Source organism: Orbicella faveolata, unplaced genomic scaffold (genome assembly GCF_042242905.1).
Source record: "Orbicella faveolata isolate gen_17 unplaced genomic scaffold, um_ofav_v1 contig_2, whole genome shotgun sequence".
Lineage (NCBI taxonomy): Eukaryota > Metazoa > Cnidaria > Anthozoa > Scleractinia > Merulinidae > Orbicella > Orbicella faveolata.
The window spans coordinates 17,060,809-17,083,420 of NW_028301547.1; the positions used below are offsets into that span (position 1 = coordinate 17,060,809).

The 22,612-nt window shown below is 38.3% G+C and overlaps 2 protein-coding genes across 8 annotated transcripts in view; one reads left to right on the top strand and one right to left on the bottom strand.

The window, feature by feature from the left end:
- The window catches only part of LOC110061646 (uncharacterized), a 27,361-nt gene extending 13,596 nt beyond the window's left edge, over positions 1-13,765 (bottom strand). For 2 of the 5 annotated variants that reach the window (XM_020768492.2, XM_089289972.1), the window contains exons 1-12: positions 10,739-11,117; positions 8,973-9,018; positions 7,974-8,071; positions 6,544-6,689; positions 5,424-5,519; positions 4,222-4,340; positions 3,525-3,633; positions 3,312-3,420; positions 1,913-2,016; positions 1,081-1,134; positions 820-886; positions 160-234 (exon numbers count right to left, since the gene is read on the bottom strand). In XM_020768492.2, coding sequence (XP_020624151.2) covers positions 160-234; positions 820-886; positions 1,081-1,134; positions 1,913-2,016; positions 3,312-3,420; positions 3,525-3,633; positions 4,222-4,340; positions 5,424-5,519; positions 6,544-6,689; positions 7,974-8,071; positions 8,973-9,018; positions 10,739-10,832 — 1,117 coding nt within the window. In that variant the 5' untranslated portion in view covers positions 10,833-11,117. Of the gene's footprint in view, positions 1-159; positions 235-819; positions 887-1,080; positions 1,135-1,912; positions 2,017-3,311; positions 3,421-3,524; positions 3,634-4,221; positions 4,341-5,423; positions 5,520-6,543; positions 6,690-7,973; positions 8,072-8,972; positions 9,019-10,738; positions 11,119-13,686 lie in introns of those variants that run through there. The other 3 variants (XM_089289973.1, XM_020768491.2, XM_089289975.1) reach the window with 3 other exon arrangements.
- On the top strand, positions 13,147-22,333 carry LOC110061647 (ras-related protein Rap-2a-like). 3 transcript variants are annotated; one of them, XM_020768494.2, is made up of 5 exons: positions 13,147-13,283; positions 16,169-16,631; positions 17,166-17,222; positions 18,462-18,535; positions 20,300-22,333. In XM_020768494.2, exons 2-5 carry the CDS (start codon positions 16,274-16,276, stop codon positions 20,717-20,719), a joined length of 909 nt encoding a protein of 302 aa, XP_020624153.1. In that variant the 5' UTR covers positions 13,147-13,283; positions 16,169-16,273; the 3' UTR covers positions 20,720-22,333. The 3 variants fall into 3 exon arrangements, with proteins under 3 accessions (XP_020624153.1, XP_020624152.1, XP_020624154.1); XM_020768493.2 differs by having other exon boundaries at positions 13,147-13,279; XM_020768495.2 differs by lacking the exon at positions 13,147-13,283 and adding an exon at positions 13,848-14,998.
- Positions 22,334-22,612: the final 279 nt, after the last annotated feature.

The window sequence follows — 22,612 nt, forward strand, 5'->3', positions numbered from 1 at the left end:
AACTCTTTCATCAACTCTTTCTGGAGGAAACCAGTTTTCGTTTGATGTCAGAAATTCAACATGAATTCTGATCAATTACAGTTAAATCATAATTATCACGAGTTTACTTTTTTACGAGTTATTTTTTCCCTGGTTTGATGTCACTGTTGTTTAATATACCTGGAGGTACTGTAACCATCTGGTAAGATCCCACCGGAAGTACGCCAGCTTCCTTAAGCTTTGGTGACTTCTTGGCTAAAAAACATAACGTTAAAACAGCACAACACCGGCAGTTTGGAAACATTGCTGTCAAAATTCTTCGAGTATTTTTCCAGTAAAAATATGTACGTTTGCTTTGTTCAGAGTTTGCTAAGCGCTCAAGTGATTACAGCGTGAGTAGTGATTGATTAATGAAATTCATGCAGCAAGCTCTAACCAATAAGGATTTTTTTAAGGTAATCATCCCCCCCGGGGGGGGGGGGGCGGGGGGAAGGGTACTCCCGTATATGCCGTTAAGCCGTTTTGGTCAGAAATAGAGTATTGACTTTGGCCATTTTGGTCTCAAATACGGTACAGTTTTTGCACTCTAGGCTTGAATTGGGTATGAATTTTTAGGAGAAGCTACTTTTTAATTATAAGGCAGGTTTGAAACAGGGTATTGCTTGCCACTGGGTACTATTTCAATTTCAGTTCTGATTAGTTGATGATACTACGTGTATTTGCGGTGGATCTTAGATTGCTTTCCTTTTAAACGGACCTTTGTTTGTCAGTAAAGTAATGTATGTTTTCTTTTAAGGTTTTCGACATGTTGAGTGAAAATGACGATTCACTAATACTAACCAGAAGAGGCTTTTCTTGGTGTGGTTAACCTGACGAAGTTTCCTGGGAAGTATCCAACTTTCTCTTTCTGGAAATCAACATTACAAACAGATTTAAGAGGTTAACAATGGCATGACCACATAACTGTAAATTACAGTTGGAACACTCATGAAGAAGCTGCGAACAACTCGTCTTTGGAAACAATTTTTTGGAAAATAAGACTGACAGAGAATTCCACCCAGACATTAAATAAATCGAACAACCAGAAACAAACAAACTTACGTCTCCATTTTTAACTTTTCCTTTCCACCTTTCATTTTGATTTTGTTCCAGCACCTAAAATAACATATAAAAGATCCTCACCATTCTATAAACAATCCACAAGAAAGCATTTACAAACGGTAAACTTTAATAGATTCATCATCTCAAAGGTTTTTCAGAAACTATTTACAATAATAATGATACACCCTCGTAAAATTAAATTTTGTAGTACAAGCAAGTACCAAACTTGTGTCCACTTGCGACTTAGTTCGACCGGTCATTTGACTTGTTGCTTGCACTTACTCTGATCCAGATCAAACTGGTTCATAGATGGACGGAAGTTTCTCAACGTTTGGCTACCCAACCGGTAAGCTGCCGCACGTTGATCGCAAACAATAGCCAGTGTTACGAAGTTTGTTCAGTTCAGCATAACTTTCTTGCTTTGGCAACTTGCGTGGCAACTTCTTAGTTTCTTTGGACAGCTCACCCCGCCAATCCGTTAGGCCACGATTTCAGGATGACGGATTTACAGGTCATTATACGCTGGTCTTCAGCGATAGATGTAGCCTTCTACGCACACGCTCTTTGGGCTCATCACGAAGGGGATTGCGTGACATCCAAAGAGCGTCTGCGAGGAGGCTATCTTTGATGCGGCTCTTGCTAAATTCGGCGCGCCAGAGACCTCGCATCCTGCCGCGCGTTTCGTGACTTGTTTACTATACATGTACTGTGAGTTGCAATCAGACACGACCATTTCAGATTTAACAAATTGTGTGATACAAGAATGACTTGGAGGATAAGCGACAAGGCAACAAAAAGCCACGAACAAGAAACAACTGATTGTGTCTCTTACAATGATTGTTTCTCCAGTCTTGAAGGAAAGGGCTGTTGAATCCATCATATTGAAGTGATCCCTCACAGCTTTTGCGTATACAGTGGTATCTGCATCGGCCGCATCTGAAACAAGGACTCAAAATATTCAAATTATGCTACAGAAGTGTTATTCATTCTAGACAGATAAGCATTTTAAAGGAGACGAATTGTGATAGATAATAAATTTAACTTAAAAATAAATATAAGGTCTGGAAAGATGACATGTGCATTTTAAGGTCATTCCCCAGTATTGCATTGCGCATCCTTACTACGCATAATTTCACGCGTGATTAGCGCGCGCGCATTAAAAAATGGCGGCTTTTTCTTTACGGCTGGACCTCGCCATAGAGGTAAATCGTCATTTTCTCGCAAACGAGTATGGTGACCTATCATTTTTTTCTGTTGTTTTGAATTGAGTAGTAAATTTCTCTGTGTAAAATAAATATGGACCAATTCTCAGTGTAGAACAAAAAGCAAACGTCGGAAACGTGAATCTAGCAAGCAATCGTGACTACAATCATGGTGCTATTATAAGGACTTATATGGGTATAAACAAGGTGCTGTTGCTCCTAAACGAACATGGGGACCCCTCATTTTTATTTCAAAATTTACGTTCCTATAATATAAACAATCAATAGGCAAAGTTTCACAAAAATCTCAGTGCAGGTTCTATTTCAGTGGAATGACCTTAAAATGTTATTCAGATGCCTAATTATGGCCCCGGGGGACTCCCATGTAAAAAGGACGGGCGTGCTAGTCGTACCTTTTTACGGGTTAAAAAGCCGTTTTGGTTTCCTCTTGGCGTGTTCAGCCTCAAAAGGTCCACAGCAGAAGCTTTTGAGGTATGTTTTAGGGTGTTGAGCCCAAAAATGTGTCAGGAGATAATGTGTTGTTTTAGAATAGACCATTTCACAGTTGTCTGCTCAGTGACCTGGCCTTTGAATGGCAGCGAGGCTAGAGTTGACCTTGTTTTGATACAGACGTCACTGCTTTTGTCATGTAAATGCACCTAGTTAGCATCAGAACAACTTGTTTTACACAACAAAAGCAGTGAGGTCTGTATCAAAACAAGGTCAACTCCAGCCTCACTGCCATCCAAAGGTCAAGTCATTGAGTAGACAACTGTAAAATGGTCTATTGGTGTGAAAAACATTTCAAACCATGCCCACAAAACAGAATCTTGGTACCTCTTAGGTGCTCTTTTCAAAATGTCCAACAAGCACCACGTCTTTTTTGTATGGTAGCAGATCTATCCTTAATTATTGCTAAGAAAATTGCAGACACGCATGCAATTTAAAAATCAACAATAAACTTGCTTTCTCTCAGCCAATCACAATGAAGTAATCTTCACAGTCCCCTAGTAAGTATAACTAACTTACCTTTTAGTAGTTGTTTAATATCTGCTGATGCTTTAGAGCTTGTGAAGAGATTTACCACATCAAGTGCTGTGTGTCCTTCATCGTTCCTGATGTTCACATCAATGCCCCACTAAAATTGTAAACAGAATGATATCAGACAAGAGAAGCAGATGAAAAAGAGAATAGTTCAAAGAATAAAGGTTATTGAAAAAGGATTATTACTAATTTACTTACATCAAGAAGGAACTTTACCACATCAGTTTTACCATAAAGAGCAGCTTCATGTAAACACGAACCATTGCTTGTGGCCTGATTAATGTCTGCGTCAGCTTCCAGTAACATTCTGTTAAAGGGAACATTGTTAATGAACCCATGTATAAATATCCATCAAGGAGCAGCAAGGTGACTATTCATGAATACAATAACAACAAGAAGTCTAACATTTCATGTATTTTTAAGCAAAAAATCAAGACTAATTAGTTATGTTTCAAGGGCAACTCAGGAACAATTATTGTGGTCTATCAATGAATAATAAATGGCAACAGAGCCAATCGGATTTTGAGATCTACAACTATAGAATATTACCAGTGAATATTAGATTTGATAGCCATATTATACTGCATTGTACAGTGTTTACACATCTGATACAACATTTAAAAACACTTTGACAGTACCATAACCTAGGGGAAAGGAACTTGGCAAATTTTTACTCCAGTTTCACAGTCCAATAGTGATTCTTGTTTACATGTACATGTATTATTTCTTTTAGCCTGAGAGAAATCAACTTAAACTCATTGCAACTTGTTTTACCTTACTTCAATGGATCTATAACTATTCAACTTCCCTTAAAAGTTTTCTTGTATAGATCTGCCATAAAAATTTTCAAAGAAAAGAAAAACACAAAATAGCCTTGATTAGCTTGAGCTCTAACCTTACTATTTCCAAATGACCTGTCTTACAGGCTAAGTGTAATGGAGGATCTGTTTTATAGGTTTTACCATTAGTTAAAGCACTCTTCACATCTCTGGATGCAAGCAAGAGTTCAACAGCCTGGAAGAAATGGCAACAAATAAATTTAATGCAAAGAATTATGAAGCATGTTAAATTTTATTAGGCTAGCCTGCGTGGCAGGCATCCGAAGGAGAGGGAAAGGGAAAAAATGAGCACGCAAAACATGCTAGATCCTCCCACGTTCATTTTGACCCTTTCCCTCCCCTTCTATGGCCTGCCACGCAGGCCATTATTATGTTGAAAACAGAGAGGATCTTAAAGTTCCTCTCTGTTTCATATAATAAATTCTTGAAGTGTGAAATCAAGGAAAACCAGACAGCCAGGGAAACATCATTTTTCATTCAGAATTCTCTATATCATTTAATTGAGCAAGATTGCTAGTACCTGAGGGATTCTACCCAAACATTTGGATACCAGTATGTAGTATGCTTCTTTGAAATCGCAAACTCATTTTAGCATAACATGGTTATTCCCTACATTACAAGTATTTCAGACATGACCCAAAATTCAATACCTTATCTCAGATTCAAATGATGATTGTACATGTGAGGGCCTGTCTGGGGTTTTGGGGAATCTGTATGATCATTTATTTCAAGGGAACAAGGGATATTTTCAGAATTAATTTGAGACAACAAGGGATTTCTTGACTGCTAAAGGGAACTTTGAAAACAAAGTTTAAGGAACAATGGAATTTACTACTGGGGAACAAGGGAGAAAAAGTGAAATTTTAAAGGGATTAAGTGAACATGAGGCTTTTAGTCAGGATTCAAAAAGTAGGCATACAAAATGTGCTACAGGGCCTGCTCAAATGAACAATTTATAAGGCAACATATGAAAAATAAAACAATTTTCCTTAAAAATTGGCCGTCCAAAGGATGCCTAGACGCCAATCCGGCTAAAAGCCTGGAGAACATGCTACCCCCTGAGAGGCCCTCACATGTAGTCTGCTTCATTTTCATATTGCCAGGGTTGTAACTTTCCCATGTTGATCAATCCAGAATGGATGTTCAAAATTTGGAGAATTTAGAGGATGTCATGAAATTTGGCTCGTGAATTTATCAACCAGCAAAAGACCCTGTTTCAATTCATATAAGAGTAAAATAATGTCACCATGCTACATACATGTACATGTCCGTATCTGCAAGCAAGGTCCAGAGCAGTCTCTCCTTTGTTATTTACAGTCAGGGAACTACAATTCCTGTCTAGAAGTACATCTGCCTGCAAATGAAGATATAATTAAATATTTTTGAAAACAGCCTTAAGAAAATATGTGCCCTGACTGGTTAAAAATCGTGTTTCTATAACTTCATAGAAACACAGAACTAGCACGAGCTGTTGCCGTAATGATGGCGCGAGCAAAGAGAATTTACATTTTGATGATCAAAGTAAACAAGTTGTTTCCCTTTTTTTCGTCACAGTGTTTTCTAAAAGAAATAGAAAACATGTTCTCCATGTTTCTATCGAGTTATAGAAACACTTGTGAAAGTTTAGGAGAACTCAAAAAAGCTGTGGAAATACTCACCTACAGCTCGTGTTCCCACAGCATTTCTCGTTCTCCCAATTACTCCCACTCGTGTTTCTATAACTCAATAGAAACATTCTACATGTTTCTTAAACGAAATAGCCTCATAGGCATGTGTGTGTGCACAGGCTATACAGTATGTTGTTAATTCATGCAAGATAAAATAAAAATCTGCAAGTCTGATTTTTGGCAAACTATGAAAATGTGAAATTTTGCCTATTCTAAAAATACCTCAAAATCTGTATCGCAGATTCTTATTTCAGTTTGTGGGAATGTTTAATCAGAATCAATGCCTAATTCCCAAAATTTTGATTCCTGGGTAAATTTTGGGAAAAACATTTATAATTTAAAACTACTAGTGTCCACTCTTCTCATAAGCATTTGTAGTTCATTTTGGCTACCTGTAAACATTTGTATTTTAAGTGTTGCATATGATGGTTAAAGACTTGAACCAAAAGTATTTTAGAGAAAGAAACATTTTTTGAGCATTTAACAAAAGAGTATTGAGCTGGGCTCTTTTACATCCTCAAAACAGTAGTAAACCACCTTAATTTAATTAGGTAAGTAAGCACGGCTCGATGGAAGAACGCGTGTGATGTGAATTGATACTGTGAATAAATAAAGAATACCTACCTACCTATAAAGAGGAAGACCATTCATTATCCTTTATTTGCAAATAATACTACAGAAGTTTAATTTAGTACCATCCTTTCAACATACCACATCAGAGTTGCCATGTTGACAAGCTAAAATAAGAGGAGTCTCTCCATCGTTTGAGCAGGTATCCACTTCAGCTCCAGTCTCCACTAACAACCGAGCTACTTCAACCTTTCCTGACCAAGCAGCTAAATGTAAGGGGGACATCCCTATAAAGGCAGTGTTGATATAAAAGTTAATTATTAAAATAAGTTCCTTAACTAACTATTCCTATTTACTTATCATGCCACTTATAACTGAAGGGCAAAATATTGCAAACTGAAAACTGAAAATAATATGTTAGAAACTTACACTAGAAAGTCAAGGTTTCATACTCTACATGAAACTCTTCTGCACAACCTACATGCAAATGTAAGAATGGCAGTTTTTGAATTTTGTTGTTTTATTTTTGTGGTGACTGCAATAACACTGATTTCCTAGGTTAAAATTTTGGAAAAAAAAAAGAAATTTGAAACAAGAAATACCAGCAAGCCAGTGCTCCTCTGCTTAATTCCAATTATACATCAAATAGTGTACATTGAAATATTTAAACGTTTGTCTTGTTACATGTAACTTGTATTGGTAATAATTTTTTTGTGTTTTTAAATCCAGTCAAAATGTCACAAACTCAAAGGCGAGTTCAATTTGAAATAAAATTTCAAACACCGAGTAGCGTAAATTCTTAATCCCCCGAGCATTCATATTGTCACTCCTTTGTTGTAACACTGAGAAAATTATAGATGCACCTCAGTGTTCCATCTAAGTTTTTAGAGCAAAGGGACACAATTTATCAGGCAGGTCCCCAAAGATGGGTATTGCCAACCTGGTGTAGTTAGTGGTAGAAGAGGTGGTTCAGGGAGGGAAGGCCTTGGGAACTCCCCCTGGAAATTTCAAGAACTTTGATGTTTTATGGTGCCCTTTCATAATAACATTTGGGAGAGACAAAAACACGCAAATCAGTTCAAATTATCTTTTGTATTAATCAATTGACCTTCTAATACATCAATTCTTGTATGGTCATGTCTGTTTGGTTCCTTTAAGAACCTATTATCAGTAGTTCCACGATTTTCACTGGGCTTCTGGTTCTTGTGGTGCAAAAACAATTAAGTTAAAATTCTCCCTTTCTGCTGTTCTGCTTTTAAAACTGGTTCAGACAGACATAGAAAAGAGATGTTTTCTTCCCTTTAAACGTCTTCTTGATAATTCACTCTAGACAGTCTTCTCAGTACTCTGCATGTTTCTCTTGTCAGCCGAAAGTAAAAGGAAATGGACTCATGTGACCAGGAAGTAGCTGTGACCATGGGGCCATTCACCCAAGACCCATCTCTTATTTGGAAAGTTGCACCTGTATTAATTTGCATTGCAATGCAAATTAATACTTTACGATAAATTTGCTTGCTCTTGGTCATCACAATTAAGATATTTTCTCAGTCTGTAATAAGCACAAAAGTCACCTTTCTTATCTTTAGCATTGACGTCACACTCCAACCCAATGAGTCCCATAACAACTTCACTACTGCCAGTGAGAGAGGCATGATGGGTAGCTGTAAAACTGTCAACAGAAAAAGAATTGACATTGAAAAAAATCACACCACACAAAAATTGAATAAAACATACAAGTTTACAGTATTTTCACAATTAAATTCCACAGGTATTTATTTGAATCAGGTATTAATTCAGTACCCGACATTAACTAAAAAAAAATGGAGTAAAGATGTTGTTTCTAGACTCTGTAGTAGACATTATCAGTGACAACATACCGAAGCAGAGTCAATGTTTTAGCGATCACAAGCTTTCGACCCTGTCATAGCAACTTTATCAAGAGAATGTGGTGGGAATCTATTTGTCACGCACGCTTGGGTGGACCAAGTCATGTGCCAAAACATCCCCATATAGGGCCAGAAGTTCAAATCCACCATCATTTTTGAGAACCTTATTTTCTGCCAGTAATCCCAAAAGTTCAAGCAAAATTTAAATTAAACACTGAAGAAAACAAGAATATAATTTCTGAGACAAAAGGTACCATCTGTGGAGTTGCTTATTCTGTACCACATGAAATACAGTAGATATCAAAGTTGGAGCCAAAAAATTCCCTCTGGCCCAGATTTGGGGAAGGTCTCAGATATCTCTCCTTGTATAGGGATCTTGATTATTACTGATAGAGATTACAGTGTACATGTTATCCATCAGTGGAGAATGTTTTAATTTTTTGGGGTCTCAAGCAGTGTCTCAGTTAGAGTTTATTCCATAAAGGAAACTACCAGTAAGAGTTTTGGAGCTACTTAAAAGTTTTGTATTTCAGCAGCTTAGAATTTTGGACACTTAAAAAAATTCAGGCAGAAAAAAAATTTGGACAGTTTTATTTACCGACACTCTGAAATTAAAATTGCCCAAAATATTTTGCAAGTATTGTAATGTAATTCAGCTGACAGAAACAATAAAAGAGGCTTTACCCATCATCGTCTTGTATGTTGACATTGTATTTCTTGCCACCTTTTTCTAAACACAAAGATTAAAAATTAGTAAGTATTTCCAGACAATTAAGAAAACATTACAAATCCACAACAGGCAACACAATATACTGTCCATTTTGGTAAGTAAGTAAATAGCAAAAATTCCAAGGACTATAATATTTAAAAGTATTATCCAGTGTTATACATTGTATTATTTCCCAAACAGGACAGTGTTTTAGTAATGTTGTTATATATTGTACATGGGATGGTGTGCCGCCTAATTTTGGAAATAACTGAACCTAAAATGGGATTTGACTGAAACGATATAAGTCTTCATTCTGTTTATTTGCCTTTTTACTTAATACAGTAATTACTGTAGGGTTTAGAAAAATGATATGCATAGATTATTGACTAAGAAATATCATTGACCTAAATAAATTTAACACCTGATATGCTAATACAATCAGTCTCCCAGACTTGTGGCAATTTTATTCCACCTCTATAAATTTTAAAAAAACCATTATGTTCAGGAAAACATTGATTCTTTTTTTAATTATTATTTAATTTTTCAACAGGTCAAACAATTCAAAACAGGTACATTTTTGGCTGAAAGAAATTAAGAAATATTTAAATAAGTATGAAAAGCAAATATACATCAAATACCATATTGTAAAATAATGCAGACAGCTGTCTACAATAAAGACAGCAATATTTTCATTATTGAAAGCAATCACAAAATTATGATTAACTTGGGTAATCTAAGAACTAAAAGGGTTAATTTGAGTTAGACCCAAAACAAATAGGCAGGGTTTCCTCAATTTTAATTATTAAGTTTGGTCACATTGTCTTGTTAAAACAATCAAACAGTAGGAAATTATCTCCCTTGTGCATACAGCTACGTCTAAATTAAAACATCTCGAAAAGTCACAAAGCAAACTGTTCCTGACATAAAATAGTTGTTAGCTGAGGGATCCCCTAAATAAATAAATTAGCAGGTAATGGGTAAATTAGTGTATCTCTAATATAACTAGTGACAAATCGATGAGTGAATTTTTCTAAATATTTGAATTTTAGCGAGATAATTTATTATCCAATTTATGATATCAAGAAAGTGCCTAGTTATGGGTTTTGGCAATCTCACCAAAATATCTCTTCCAACACTTGACTTCACAAAGATATATAATAGATACATATATAATTGACCAACCAAAAGCGTTTTTAAAATCGTCACGTGAAATGTTATCAGAGTAAACGAGTACAGCATGCATACAATATCCGGACTCAATATCTTCCTGAATCGTATTAGCACATTGCTGAAACAATAAACATGAGTTGGAGATCGCCATTACATTTTCCAATTGACAAAGCTAAACTAGTTTAAATTTGAACAAATAATTCTTGTGGTTTTCATTCCTTATGAGGGCCAACAAGTTGTTCTTTCAAAAAGATTGACAAATAGACAATGTATTAGCTTAGATTCAGTGATGGCGAATGCACATCTCTCAACACCTTTCATATACGCGCACGAGACATCTTGCGAAACAAACCAGGCTTTCATATACCTTCACAACGCGACTAAGTTCATATTTTCAAATGCGAATGTCACAGTAAACGATTATTAAAATTGTTTTGCTAAACCCTTACTATAAACCAGACTTGCAACCCACATTACATAATGAAAGACTCACGTAAAAGGGAAAGTTTTCCGGAATATTACCAAACTTCTTTCAAATGTTTGTATAATTGATCAAGATAGAAGTACTCACTTGATTTGGCCGCTTTTATTTTTGCCGCTACCTTCCTGAAGGCATTAAGGTCGTTGGATTTAACCGCCTGGAGTAATTCCTGATCTTTAGCCATGACATTAAATGTCTATGTGTCCACAGGCGACTGTCTTATTCAACCACTTTGAGAGCAGCTGGTTCGCGGGCCTGTTCACAGTGGTCAATTCTCTTCAACAAATAGGGTCCACATTTCACTGCATTCTTTCAAACAAAGCCACAGCAATGCTTTCCCTTAGTGCATTCTTAAAACGGGCGAGACATAGAAGCAGTACAGGAATTTAAATCCAGAGAAAATACACTGATCATTTAGCGGTTGTACAAGGTAAATAGTCATTCGAGAACGGAATCGATTTTACGACGTGACATCAAGATGATCTTCGGATTAGCGAAAATGACGTCACAATTTCACGCGAGGGCGGTGAAAAAGCCCCCAACCACCGTCTCCCTGTCCATGCTTGCAGGGTACAGGAATAAGTGGATGTTGAGGGACCGAGAGCAAAATCGAAATCGTTTCAGTTGTGATTCAGTTGTAAAATTCTATCCGGGTTTGCGAGGAAATACGCTCAATTTACACGATTGCGAAAGGCATTATATATTTCGAGAAAAGACTGCGACACTAGTGTTCAGTAGCAATATTCGTCACCGGCTCTGTCGCTTTTTAATTATTTTGATCTGCGGGAATACCGGATACTTTTGTTCACATATCCATTTGAGTGCTGTGTCCTAATTGTCTGTGTGCTGGACTCCGGATCACAATTTCAGGTTTTGTTATTGAGCCGTCGCTGCCAATGCGCTTTTGTTGTGTCACATCTGCACCTCAATTGAAATGTCAAAAAGAATTTTGAGGTCTTCTAGTCTTCTATATAGATTTAGTTGAACGTGGTGAAAGAGTTAAAAGAGTTGTTCACTTATAACATGACCTGCACCTACACGAAAAAGGGAGAGCAATTCACTGTGCCTACCATTCTTTCCGCAACGTCAAAAATATCTCGGCCATCTACAGAATAGCTCAATAATAAATCAGTGGGTCTTTAGAGAGGGATGAAGTGTTCAAATTTTCAATTTATCGAATCCAAAATTCAACACCTGCCCCCGGGACACCTCGATCCTGATCCAAGATAAGACCTTAAATGGCCAGGTACAAACTACCTTAATGAGTGTCTAATGACTCGATTTAGCCGGCGATACCCTTTCAAATAAGCCCTTCCCCTCGAGTGCGTTTTTTTAATAATCACCCCTCACCTTCCCTATAATTTTTTAAGCGCTCTATCAGCGAAAGTGACATTCAAGGCAATGACATAGAAAAGAGCGATTAGAAGTCTGCTTTCTTCTCTGAACATTACTATAAGAACCCCTTTGGCTGCAGCCCGTCTTGAGTTAAAATATCTGTCTCTTGATCACAGTCAGATCAGTATAATGTTCAAAAAGGAATATGTGCTCCGTCCCTGGTAAGCGTCCGCTCTCCAATACGCGCCCTCCTTTGAGCTGAAGTAAACTAGCGCCCTATGCGCTAAAGCGAATCATCACAGTAAGTGAAGGAAAAGACTTTGGTGTACTCATCTCTGTGATTGCCTTTTAGACAGTTTATTTCACGGTAACTAAACCAACTTTACAATTCAACAGAAAATTCACGATGCGATATCTTACCAAATACTATATTCAGCTCAACCTCTTTTCCAGATCCCTTTCTCTTTCTCTTTTAAATTGAACCCGTAGCCCTGGGAGGAGGGGGGAGAGGAGGCCAAGAGGAGGGGAGTAGGGTCCTGTGCCAGAAAATTCATCACGTATTATATACGCTTGTATCATATCGCAAAAAGTAACAACAAGATTAATGAAAATAATCGTACCTAGAATGCGGAAGAGAACACCAAGGTGGTTTGCTGATTTCTCATGCTCATTGAATCATGAAATAATCGAATCATAAGCAAAACACTCAGGTCAAGAATGCATGGACTGCGCAAAAGCGAATACAGCTTCACATTGTGCAGATCTGCTTCACAAAATCTGAGTGAAGGATCTCAAAGTGACGACCTGTCCTTAAAATGAAGATCAACTGAAATACTTTGGATTCCTTGTACATCTTGTATGTATATATTGATCAAAAAGTCAATACGTACACACAGCTGAAACAACATATTTCGCCTTTTTTTGCACTGGGCAGACATAAAAATATTGGTTCGAATACAGATTCTTTTGTAGAACGTTTCTTTCACTAATGGAAAAAAAATCAAAAGCCGTGTAAATGTCATATCAGGCTGGCCTAAATTGTTTTGGGCTGGAAACTGTAACACAAGGGAATTAAAGTTATGTACACAGAGCATTAAATACGGAAATACGAAGCTTAAAGACTTCAGTCTAAATGACGCCTAAAGACAAACCTGCCAGTTTGGCCTCTCAAAAGAAAGGGACAACAGACAGTACAAAGATAATGTACAATCTTGTATTGATCATTATTCACGGTTACAGTAGCTATCGACTTCAACCTCGTTTCCTGACAAGATCTTCGCCTGCCACTCTGTTACAGTAGGTACTCAAAGACGTTTCTAACTTGAGATAGAGTTGTTTTAACTCCTCTTTCTTACTTGCTAGTACTTCGTGTTGCGCGAATTACGTTGAGTCTCATAACATTTTCATTATCAGATAGTTAGTACTTCTCTTCCTCAATTTGGCTTGATCAGTTGAAACAAAGGTTTAGTGAAGTAGATAGTTGAAATTTTACACATGATACACGATTTGAGCGAGGTGTAACTGAGGCAATTACGGCTAAAAGTTGCATGACTAGAGATAGTTTCTTTTGTGGTGTTGACAAAAAATACTTATGAGATGCCGAGTCCGTAACAAGTACGTGACTCGATGAACGATTGTACTCAGTGTGGAAAAAGTGATGCTTAGGGTAAATCAAAACCTAATCAGTATAAATATCATCGTACCTCATTGAAGCACTTTTTCCTGATAAAGTCAAGCGACCACTGAAAAATTCATGCTGCCTTTATCCTAAATGGTTGCATGAGTAGCTGACAGAAATATCCGTTTTTTGAATCGTCTTAGCGCCTTTTATGACAGGCCACTTAAGAATTAACATTAAATCATGACAGGATGGGTGCTAAAAAGCTAACAAGGCAGAAAATAATCACTGTTCAATAGCGGAATTTTCACTGTCAGTTCATCAGCCCAATCGACAGGCTGAGCACTCCATTCAAAGGCTCAAAGCAAGCCAACTTCGGTATCGTTCGAAAAATTGTAACTGTACAAAAAAATGTAATCTCCCTTTTATTCCCTACGTGGAGCGAGAAGCGCATGTCTCGTCACGTGCGATCTGACTGAGAACTCACAGTAAATTCCAGGTAAACTCCTGTTAAACTTGTTTGGAGTAAGAGGGTTAATACCGCATGCTGACCATAAGTTGTCACGTCGTCTGCACGTACTTCAGTAATCGACACGGATAAGCAGCAAATTATCCGATAACTCAGTCACTTTACGACCCAAATTTGAGGAGTGAAACCTCCTCTGGCGAGATAGATCTGTTCTTACATCTCTTATGAAACGAAGACCTTATTCAAAACATTCAGTTCAAAAGAGTCCTGAGTATAGAAACTTTCCCGGGGGGATACTTCCAGAAAAGTTGGGTGGGGGTGTGCGGCTCACTTCTCAAAACTCTTACCCTATTTATGGCCAAAATCTGGGTTTTTTGGTACCCTATTTATGACCTGACCAAAAATTCGATAGCCTATTTATGACCGTTGCTGCTGACACATTTGCCCTAAACATAAGTTATGAAGGGCTTTTGATGACGGTGTTATTGATAATAGTGAAAAAGTAGCTTCTTTTAAGAAACATACCCAATTCAAGACTAGAGTGCAGGAGTGCTAAAACTACACCCTATTTATAACCAAAATGGCCAAAATCGATACCCTATTTATGACCAAAACAGCTGAGAAACCCTACCCTTAGGGGCCGCACATACCAATATAGCCCATATAGGGGAGTACCCCCCGGGGAAACTTTCTAAATGCATCTGTCTTCCGCAAAAGACGGTCACGACCTGGAATCCGCTAGTAACTGAGTTTATTTAGGCCTCGTGAAAGACTACGTAGTGCTAATGACAAATTATCACATAGGTTGTGATGTGGCAGGTCTGGCAGCGAAAGAGAAACTAAAATAATACTAGTAACTGCTTTTTTTTTTCCGCCGATGCTTCCTCCTCAAGGAAATGCCCGTGGAGTGTTAACGCGTAAAAACAAGGTAGTACTCATATCAGAACTCGTAGCATAGATGCATTACACTTAACTGATTTCCATCCCTGACTGCAATTTTAGCGTTTTTGCTTTACACTTATAGCTATACATTATTTAAGCCTGATTATTTTCTCAGTTTGGTGCCGCCCTCTAGTTTAGCTCGAGGAGGACGTGCTCAAGCCGGTAACTCGATGGGTCGGGTCGCCTTGTGTACATATGATAACGAACTTCTGATTTGGACGTACTGTACTAACGTTTTAAAAGACTTGAAGGTAGTTGCTGTGTCAGCGCAATTAACCGTAGCGGAAAGGCCATCAAACCAGCGTAATTAGCTTACTATGTCAATACTTTGTATGAACAATTATAACTTCATTAAAGCCTCTGGGACACCGGAAGTAACACAATTGGCCGATTGAAAGCACGGAAGCCAAAAATACACACGATGTCTGCTAATTTGTCTTAACAGTGTAACAAAAAGATATCAAAATGCAATTTAAACGGCTTTTGAACGAATATATGCGTACTTTTTTCGTCGTTTTCTGTTGAATACTGACTCGATGGACTTGCTTTCGCGACTGACCAAAGGATCATTGCTTTTGAAAAGATCTCCTAATTCAAAGTCCATTTAACTAATAGTTTCATTTTCTTTAAAAGAATGATCGCTAACAGTAGTTTCTTTGCATATTTTACTCCTCTTAAATGTACCTTTTATTGTCTCTAAAGTTGCTTCCTAATAGTGTATTTGTTGTTCTCCATTACCACATATCCGTTAAGTCCATCATTGTCTTAGGAACAAACGCAAAGCATAATTACAATCAAGAATGGAAATGATGCGCATTTCCAAAGCAGGAGAAATGAAAGCTACACGCTTTTGTACTTTTGAGATATTTTTGGATTACGAGTTCTTTCACTGAGAATTCAGTAAAAGTCGTGACCTTTCGTAAAATCCATCATGCACATCATGACAAGCAAAGTGGTCGGTCTTTAAGCCCTGCAATGGATAGCACTGTTTTGACATTTGCATTTTCCATATTGTGTCGCAAAATGGAATGCGCAAAAGTGTCCTTTGTTATTCTAAGGAAGGATGACAATAAAACGCCTGTCAAATTGAACAATATGATCTATATATTGGCTGACACTTTCCCGAAAACCTCTAACCCCATCTACTTTTGCGCAGCAAAGAGACGAGGCCTTTACCGTAGCACACGAACTTTTGGGTGCACATCAGCGAGCTCAGACTCCATGGCGTTTAATTAGATGATGAAGTGGGAGTAAATACTTCATGTCGCTAAGACGAGAAAACACGGCTCCATCGCGAGTGTTTCATGGAGCGTCTTCGATGCGCCCGCCACGAACTTTTACGCCACCACAACAGCGAGCTCAAGGCCAACTTCCACGAAGAGGAAGTCTCGGTCTTGTCCAGTACTCCGCCGATAAAAAGCCAAATTATAGTCGGAGCAACAGCTTCAGCTGCGCTAATGACGACCTTAGTCCAGCCAAGTTAGACTTTCAGTCTCTGAAGAAACGACCAAGTTTATTGGGTGGCAAGCTGAAGTCTGGGAGTAGAGACACTGAGGGGGGAGGCCGCAACGAGAAACACTCTATAGTGATGTTGGGAGCGGGAGGAGTAGGCAAGACAGGTATCAGACTATTGAGATAACTGTGTTGTAATGTTCAGTGCTGTCAAATGCAACTTGGTGATTAGATCAGTCAGTGTGCAGTCGACTGTTCGCTTTTTTTTTGCCTTGGCCCCTCAAGAAGGGAATCCGGTTTTATGCAACATTTGAGACGAATCAACAGATTAACCGCAGATTAAACCATACCGCGCGTGACTGTTGAAGGGTTTTGAGAATTAACAGCATAGAGCTGCTGCCCTTCATAACATCACACGGAACGTAAACTTACGTAATCCATATATCTCGTGCAAAATCAGTTATTGGCTTATGTCCTAGATTTCTCAAGGGATTCCACTTGAACCTTTTCTCTCAGGAAAGTTGACATAGATATTTTTCCTCGCCTTAACTTCTCCCCTGCATTGGAAGGTATAGATACGTTACTCTAGATCTGTTATCAGAATGTATATAATTTGTCGGCTTTAGTAAATCTTTCATAAAGCGTTTTGTTTGATCAACGATTAATGCGACTGACATATTTTTCTCTGCTTTGTTTTTCAGCTTTAGTGGTTCGCTTCGTGACTGGTCGATTTCTTAATGAATATGATCCTACACTGGGTAAGGAAGAAGTTTATTTAAAACACTCCAAATAAACCTGTGAGCACTCCTTTGACGCGACAGCCGGAAAACCGGGATAAGTTGGTGTCGGTTGATTTAATTCCCGCCAGGTTTATGTACAAAATAGCTTTGGAGTGATGATTTCTTTAGCAGCTAGTTTACACGTGTAGTGGCGCGCGCAGAGCTTAATAATGACAACAATGCTGGTAGCAACTTGAAAATCCATCTAGTTCTAAAAGGATTTGTGCTCATCTAGTAAATGCGGTTGTTTGATGCGATCAAACAATTGTTTAAAAGTAAATCGCTTTGTATTGTAATTTTAATGTACTTTCGATTCAGTGTTTTCTGTGTTACAACTTGCGCTTGGTCCAAGCATATAAAGAGTTCTATCCCAATTCCTTCGAACAGTTTTTGTTTTCCCCTGAGAATTCGAAATAGCGAGGTTCAATTGTATATCTTTTGAAACGTCGGAACGTCGAGTGTTAAATCTTTCAGTAAGTTTTTCAACTGTATATGGATACTTAATAAAATCTCATTAGTCCTCGCAGAGTCGATGCGAGTGACGAGTTGATCTTTCCGCTGATCACGTTGAGGTTGAAGTTCCGATTATGCCGCTGGTTTGAGTTTCGTCCATAAATCATGCCTTTATATCTGCTAAGTACCGCCTTTTTTGTTGTTGTTTAATGAAAACACTGATTTCAAAGACCTGTTTGCGGCTCTAATTGTGCACATGGGGCGTCAATTTGCTGACATAGCACGGGGGTACTCCTGTAAATTTCGGATAGGTGTGTGCCGCGAAGGGTCTTAAACCCTGACCTTATTTAAGGATGAAGCAAACGCAAATTGATACCCTCTGGACAAACCCGAAAAATAACGCCCTGTTCAAGGGAAAAACAAAGCTAAAAATGGCGTGTAGGGGGGAGGGGGGCAGCTTTTTTTTCTGTTCTGTAACAATGGAAGCTTAGCATCAAGCAGAGAATTTGGTTTTCGTTTGGCTGGGCATTTACCCACTGGAATTTAGCTGATGCAATTTAAGTACCCTAAGGGCAAAACTGATACACGTACCCTATTTAAAGATTGGGAACCTCAAAAACCCTACCCTATCCTGCGGCACATACCCATATAGCCAATATATGGACCTACCCCCTCCCCCCCCCCCCCCCTCAACGTATAGCACTCAATGCATGCGTGACTGAACTTCCTCCAGTTGCAAACCACCCAAATTTGTTCTTTCTTTAGAGATGGTGTATGAGAAAGCCGTGCCCATTGGAGACAGCACCGTTTCGCTGGATATTCTGGACACTGCTGGCAATGTAAGCAGCTAAGTCGCATCTTCTTTGATCCTTTAGTTGATTGTTTTAAAATGTTTTGCCTTTGAGTGCGAACAAGAAAAGTAAACAGCATGTTTTGCCGACCAAGGGGTTCAGTTTACAGATAATTTTGCCGATAGCTCAAGATGAAATGCGATTGTAAATCGGAGATCCTTTGAGATAGCGAAAATGTTAACACCTCCAGATTTGTCACCAAGATCAGTGTAGCATGCAATGCTTTTCAGTGATAAAATGTTGCTCGATTTCTTTTAGAGAATTTTTGTTGATTTGTGGTTTATATATAAGTGAAGAAGGTTTTCCTAAAAACTGTCTAAACTCCCATAAGTGGTTTCTAGGCTGTTATAGATTGTGCTAGCATGTTTGCCAAAATTTGAGAAGACTAGTATTATTTTCACCACTGCTAGTATGATCCGTATATTTTGACAGGCGCGTGGACTCCCAAACACACTTTAACGTTGTTCGATGTTTTAGCACCAGTATTTCAAGTTTACTGAGCCCGGGGACTGGGGCCTACCGGAAGTCCCATTATATACCAAGTCGTTCCCATTACCTCTCATAGGCAAGGCTACAAAATGGCGTCAAGCACGCCAGCTGATTCGAGCGAAAATTAGTAGAAATATTGCATCTCTGTCAGAGAATTGACGGGTCAGAACAAGCTACAATTACCAGCTAACAAGAATAAACGTCTTCTAATGAAAGAAAAATTTATTTTGGACTTATTTGCCATGTTTATAAAGAGTGCAATTTAAAAAAAAGTAACATAATTTTAGCTTAATTTGCCCAGAAAAAGAGCAGTGCTACTAGAATTATATACCACTTTTACTAACACAAAGCCAAGTGGTTTCTCTTAGCTTACGATCGAAATAAGATGAACGACCGAGTGTCCCTTTAGGAGATGCGTTGGGTGGTGTCTATTATACGTTGTTATATTCTCGCATTTTGATTGGTTCTTACTTATGGTCTGTTGGATCATGGAAGAGAGACCCGTATATGACGTCATTAACATTTTAATGCTTCTTTATTATACAAAACAGATAGATTCCATGTTACCGTGCGTCTGTTCAGTAATAAATCACGGAAGACGTCAAAATGTGGTAAGAACATCAGTGACACACTCGGCTATCGCCCCGTGTGCCACTTATTTGCTCTTGCCACATTTTGGCGTCATCTGTGATATATTACTGAACAGATGCACGGCAACATGGAATCTATTTGTTCACCGCAGTTCGGACAGGCAAATCAGGGATTTACGTATACTTCGAAACCACCGAGTTTCATAGGTTACAAATGATGATTTCCATAGTTTTAGTTTTGTCCTTTAGTTTTACTCTTGCTGGTCCTGCTGGTGAAACTTAAATATGCTGACGAATTCGTTGGAAACTTGCTGATGAGATTTACTAGTAAATATGCTGACGAGTTCGTTGGAAATCTCGGTCGAAATTTCCCAGTTCACATTTCCAAACTCGCCGGTTTCAGTTTTCGTTCTCGGAAAATTTTCTTGTGCTACGTTACAAGTTAAGTCATTTTTGTGGTCTACAGTCACTTCGTACATAATTCTTCGACCAAAGAGCGCTTCAGAATTCTTTTAGTCATTGTAAAATTTGATCGGACAACTCGAAGTCGTGCAAACTCTCTGAGTACATTGACAGAGATTTGCAAATAGGACGAACAGACGGGAAAAGTTGATTGCAAAAACTATTCTGGTGCAGTCTGAAAATTAATTTTTTTTTTTTCTCTATTATACAGGCCGAAGCTTCTTATATAAGGAATGGCGAGGGATTTATTGTGGTGTACTCGATTAACGATCATTACAGCTTTGAGGTGGCGAGGCAAATGATCAAACTCATCAAGGAGGTCAGAAAGCCGGAAGGAGAATGCCAGGTGCCCGTTATACTGGTGGGAAATAAAAAAGATCTCCGGCGAGGAAGAAGTGTCAGCAAAGAGGAAGCCAGAGAGACGGCTAGCGAGTTTGCCTGCTCGTATTATGAGACTTCTGCTCTGACCAACAGAAATGTTCAAATCGTGTTTTTCAATATGGTCTTCCAGGTCAGATTCACGAAAAAGACCCGGCAAAAAAGCCAGGGGTCTTCGGGTAACAATGGATTCCTGAGCTCCGTGCGTCAGTTGTTTAATCACAGTAGGAGAGGAAGCCTACCCGGATGGTGATGGAAACCCTGAAGTTTCCTGAGAAATCGTTCTGGTACAGACGAGGCCATTAAGCTTTGGTCAAATTTTAAGAAGAACAATAGTAATACTAGAAGTAGCCTGCGCACTAGGCGTTTTGACTGTCGCCTCGATTTTCGCGCGGCCAGAAGTCTGGTGAGAAATCGTTCGGCTCTATTACATGGGTGCTGTACTAGGAGGGAGCTTTTGACATGCTTCGTACAGAGGCAAAGAAAACAGGACCTATTTTCTGACTTTAAATAGATTGATTAAGTTTTAACACGGCTTTGACGCTCGAAACCATACAACAAGCGCGCTCGCTGAGGAAGAAATATAAGCTAGTATAAGGCCTGGCACAGGGTACGCTAACTTCACCCGTAATTTCTTCTCTGAAATGGTCGGTGACCCCCTCTTTTCAATTCATAGATCACTTCCTTTCGGGATTTTCCCTATTTTAACAAAAAAAAAAAAAAAAAGAAAAAGAAAAAAATCTGTACGTGAGAAGTTTAAAATATTTCGCCTTTTCTGCTCTAGAGGGACTGAAGTTTTCTTCAAATGTGGATGGGCATGACTAATATGTATTCTTGCTAAGGTTATTCTATCTCAAAGAACGGCATCAGCTGAAAAGTTTACTTAACAGACAGTTGTGATGTATTGAATACGTTTACCTCATCTAAATTTTACTAATGTAGGTTCTTTTATCGTTGCTTGTTGTAAGTTAAGATCGACTTGAAATATCGAAATATCGCATGGTCTTCAATGCGCCTTACCTCGAAAATGAGCACGGTGACCCGCCACTTTTTTCGTCTTTCTAGCAAAAGTTGATCTTTACCTTACTGCCATGGCAAGTTTGACAAAAAGAAGTGTTCGTGGGAACATTTTAGGCAAAAAAACAAACAAACAAACAATAACAACAACAAAAAACTTTAGTTTCCTTGGTTTGAAGAAAATATTTTTTACAAAGTTTTATAATACTAGAGTTTTAAATTTCAAAATTCATTCATTCCTTCACTCACGTGGGAACTACTTGTTACGCAGGCTACATACTGTAGAAGCAAATTAATCCCAGAGCTAGTCAAGAAGCCTGCTGAAGCCGTACATGCAAGATCAATTTTTGTTTACTACCTGATTGACCTCATACATATTTACAGATAGTGGTTATAGCATGATTATGGTGGATGAGATTTATAGAACCAACTATAGATAACCCCAAACGCAAAACCAAAACACATACACAATAACATTCGTAAATGTTGCGAGAAAGAGTGCGCTATTTAAGCAACTCCTAAGAAAAGTAGGGAAGGTGATTTAGTTGCAGGAATGGGTGCTGTGCAAGGGCAAAACGTTCGGCAAGCTTCGTACACAGGCAAAAAACGAGCATCTGTTTTGTGACTATAAATTGTTTGATTAAGTTTAACGCGGCTTTATCACAACGCTCGTAAACTCGCTGCTACGCAAAAATGTGCAAGCAAAGCAATTGCGAAAACAGCTAAAAACTAGTAACGGGTATTTATTTATATGTGTCACTGATGTTAAGTCGCAGCGACCATGTGTTGGTGCACGAAAACAATTAAATCTCCCTTCTTTCCTTAAGAAATAAATTTTACTTTTATGCAAGTAGTCCTTAATTATTGTTTGATCGAGAGCACCAGTAAAGTCGCCAGTAAAAAGTATTTGTATTCACTCATTTCCGCAGGATGAATCAATTTTTTACGGAATATCCAGCTTGGATAATTTTGTGATATTTTCTTGGAAAGTTATGGCTCTGGGCAAACAAAAACAAGTTGCTTGAAAAACTTAAGATGTAGGAAGCCAGATGATTCACACCCGCACCCAGTACGACACTATGGCGCGAAAAGGATAGATATTAACTGAACCACGATAAAATAGTTTTAA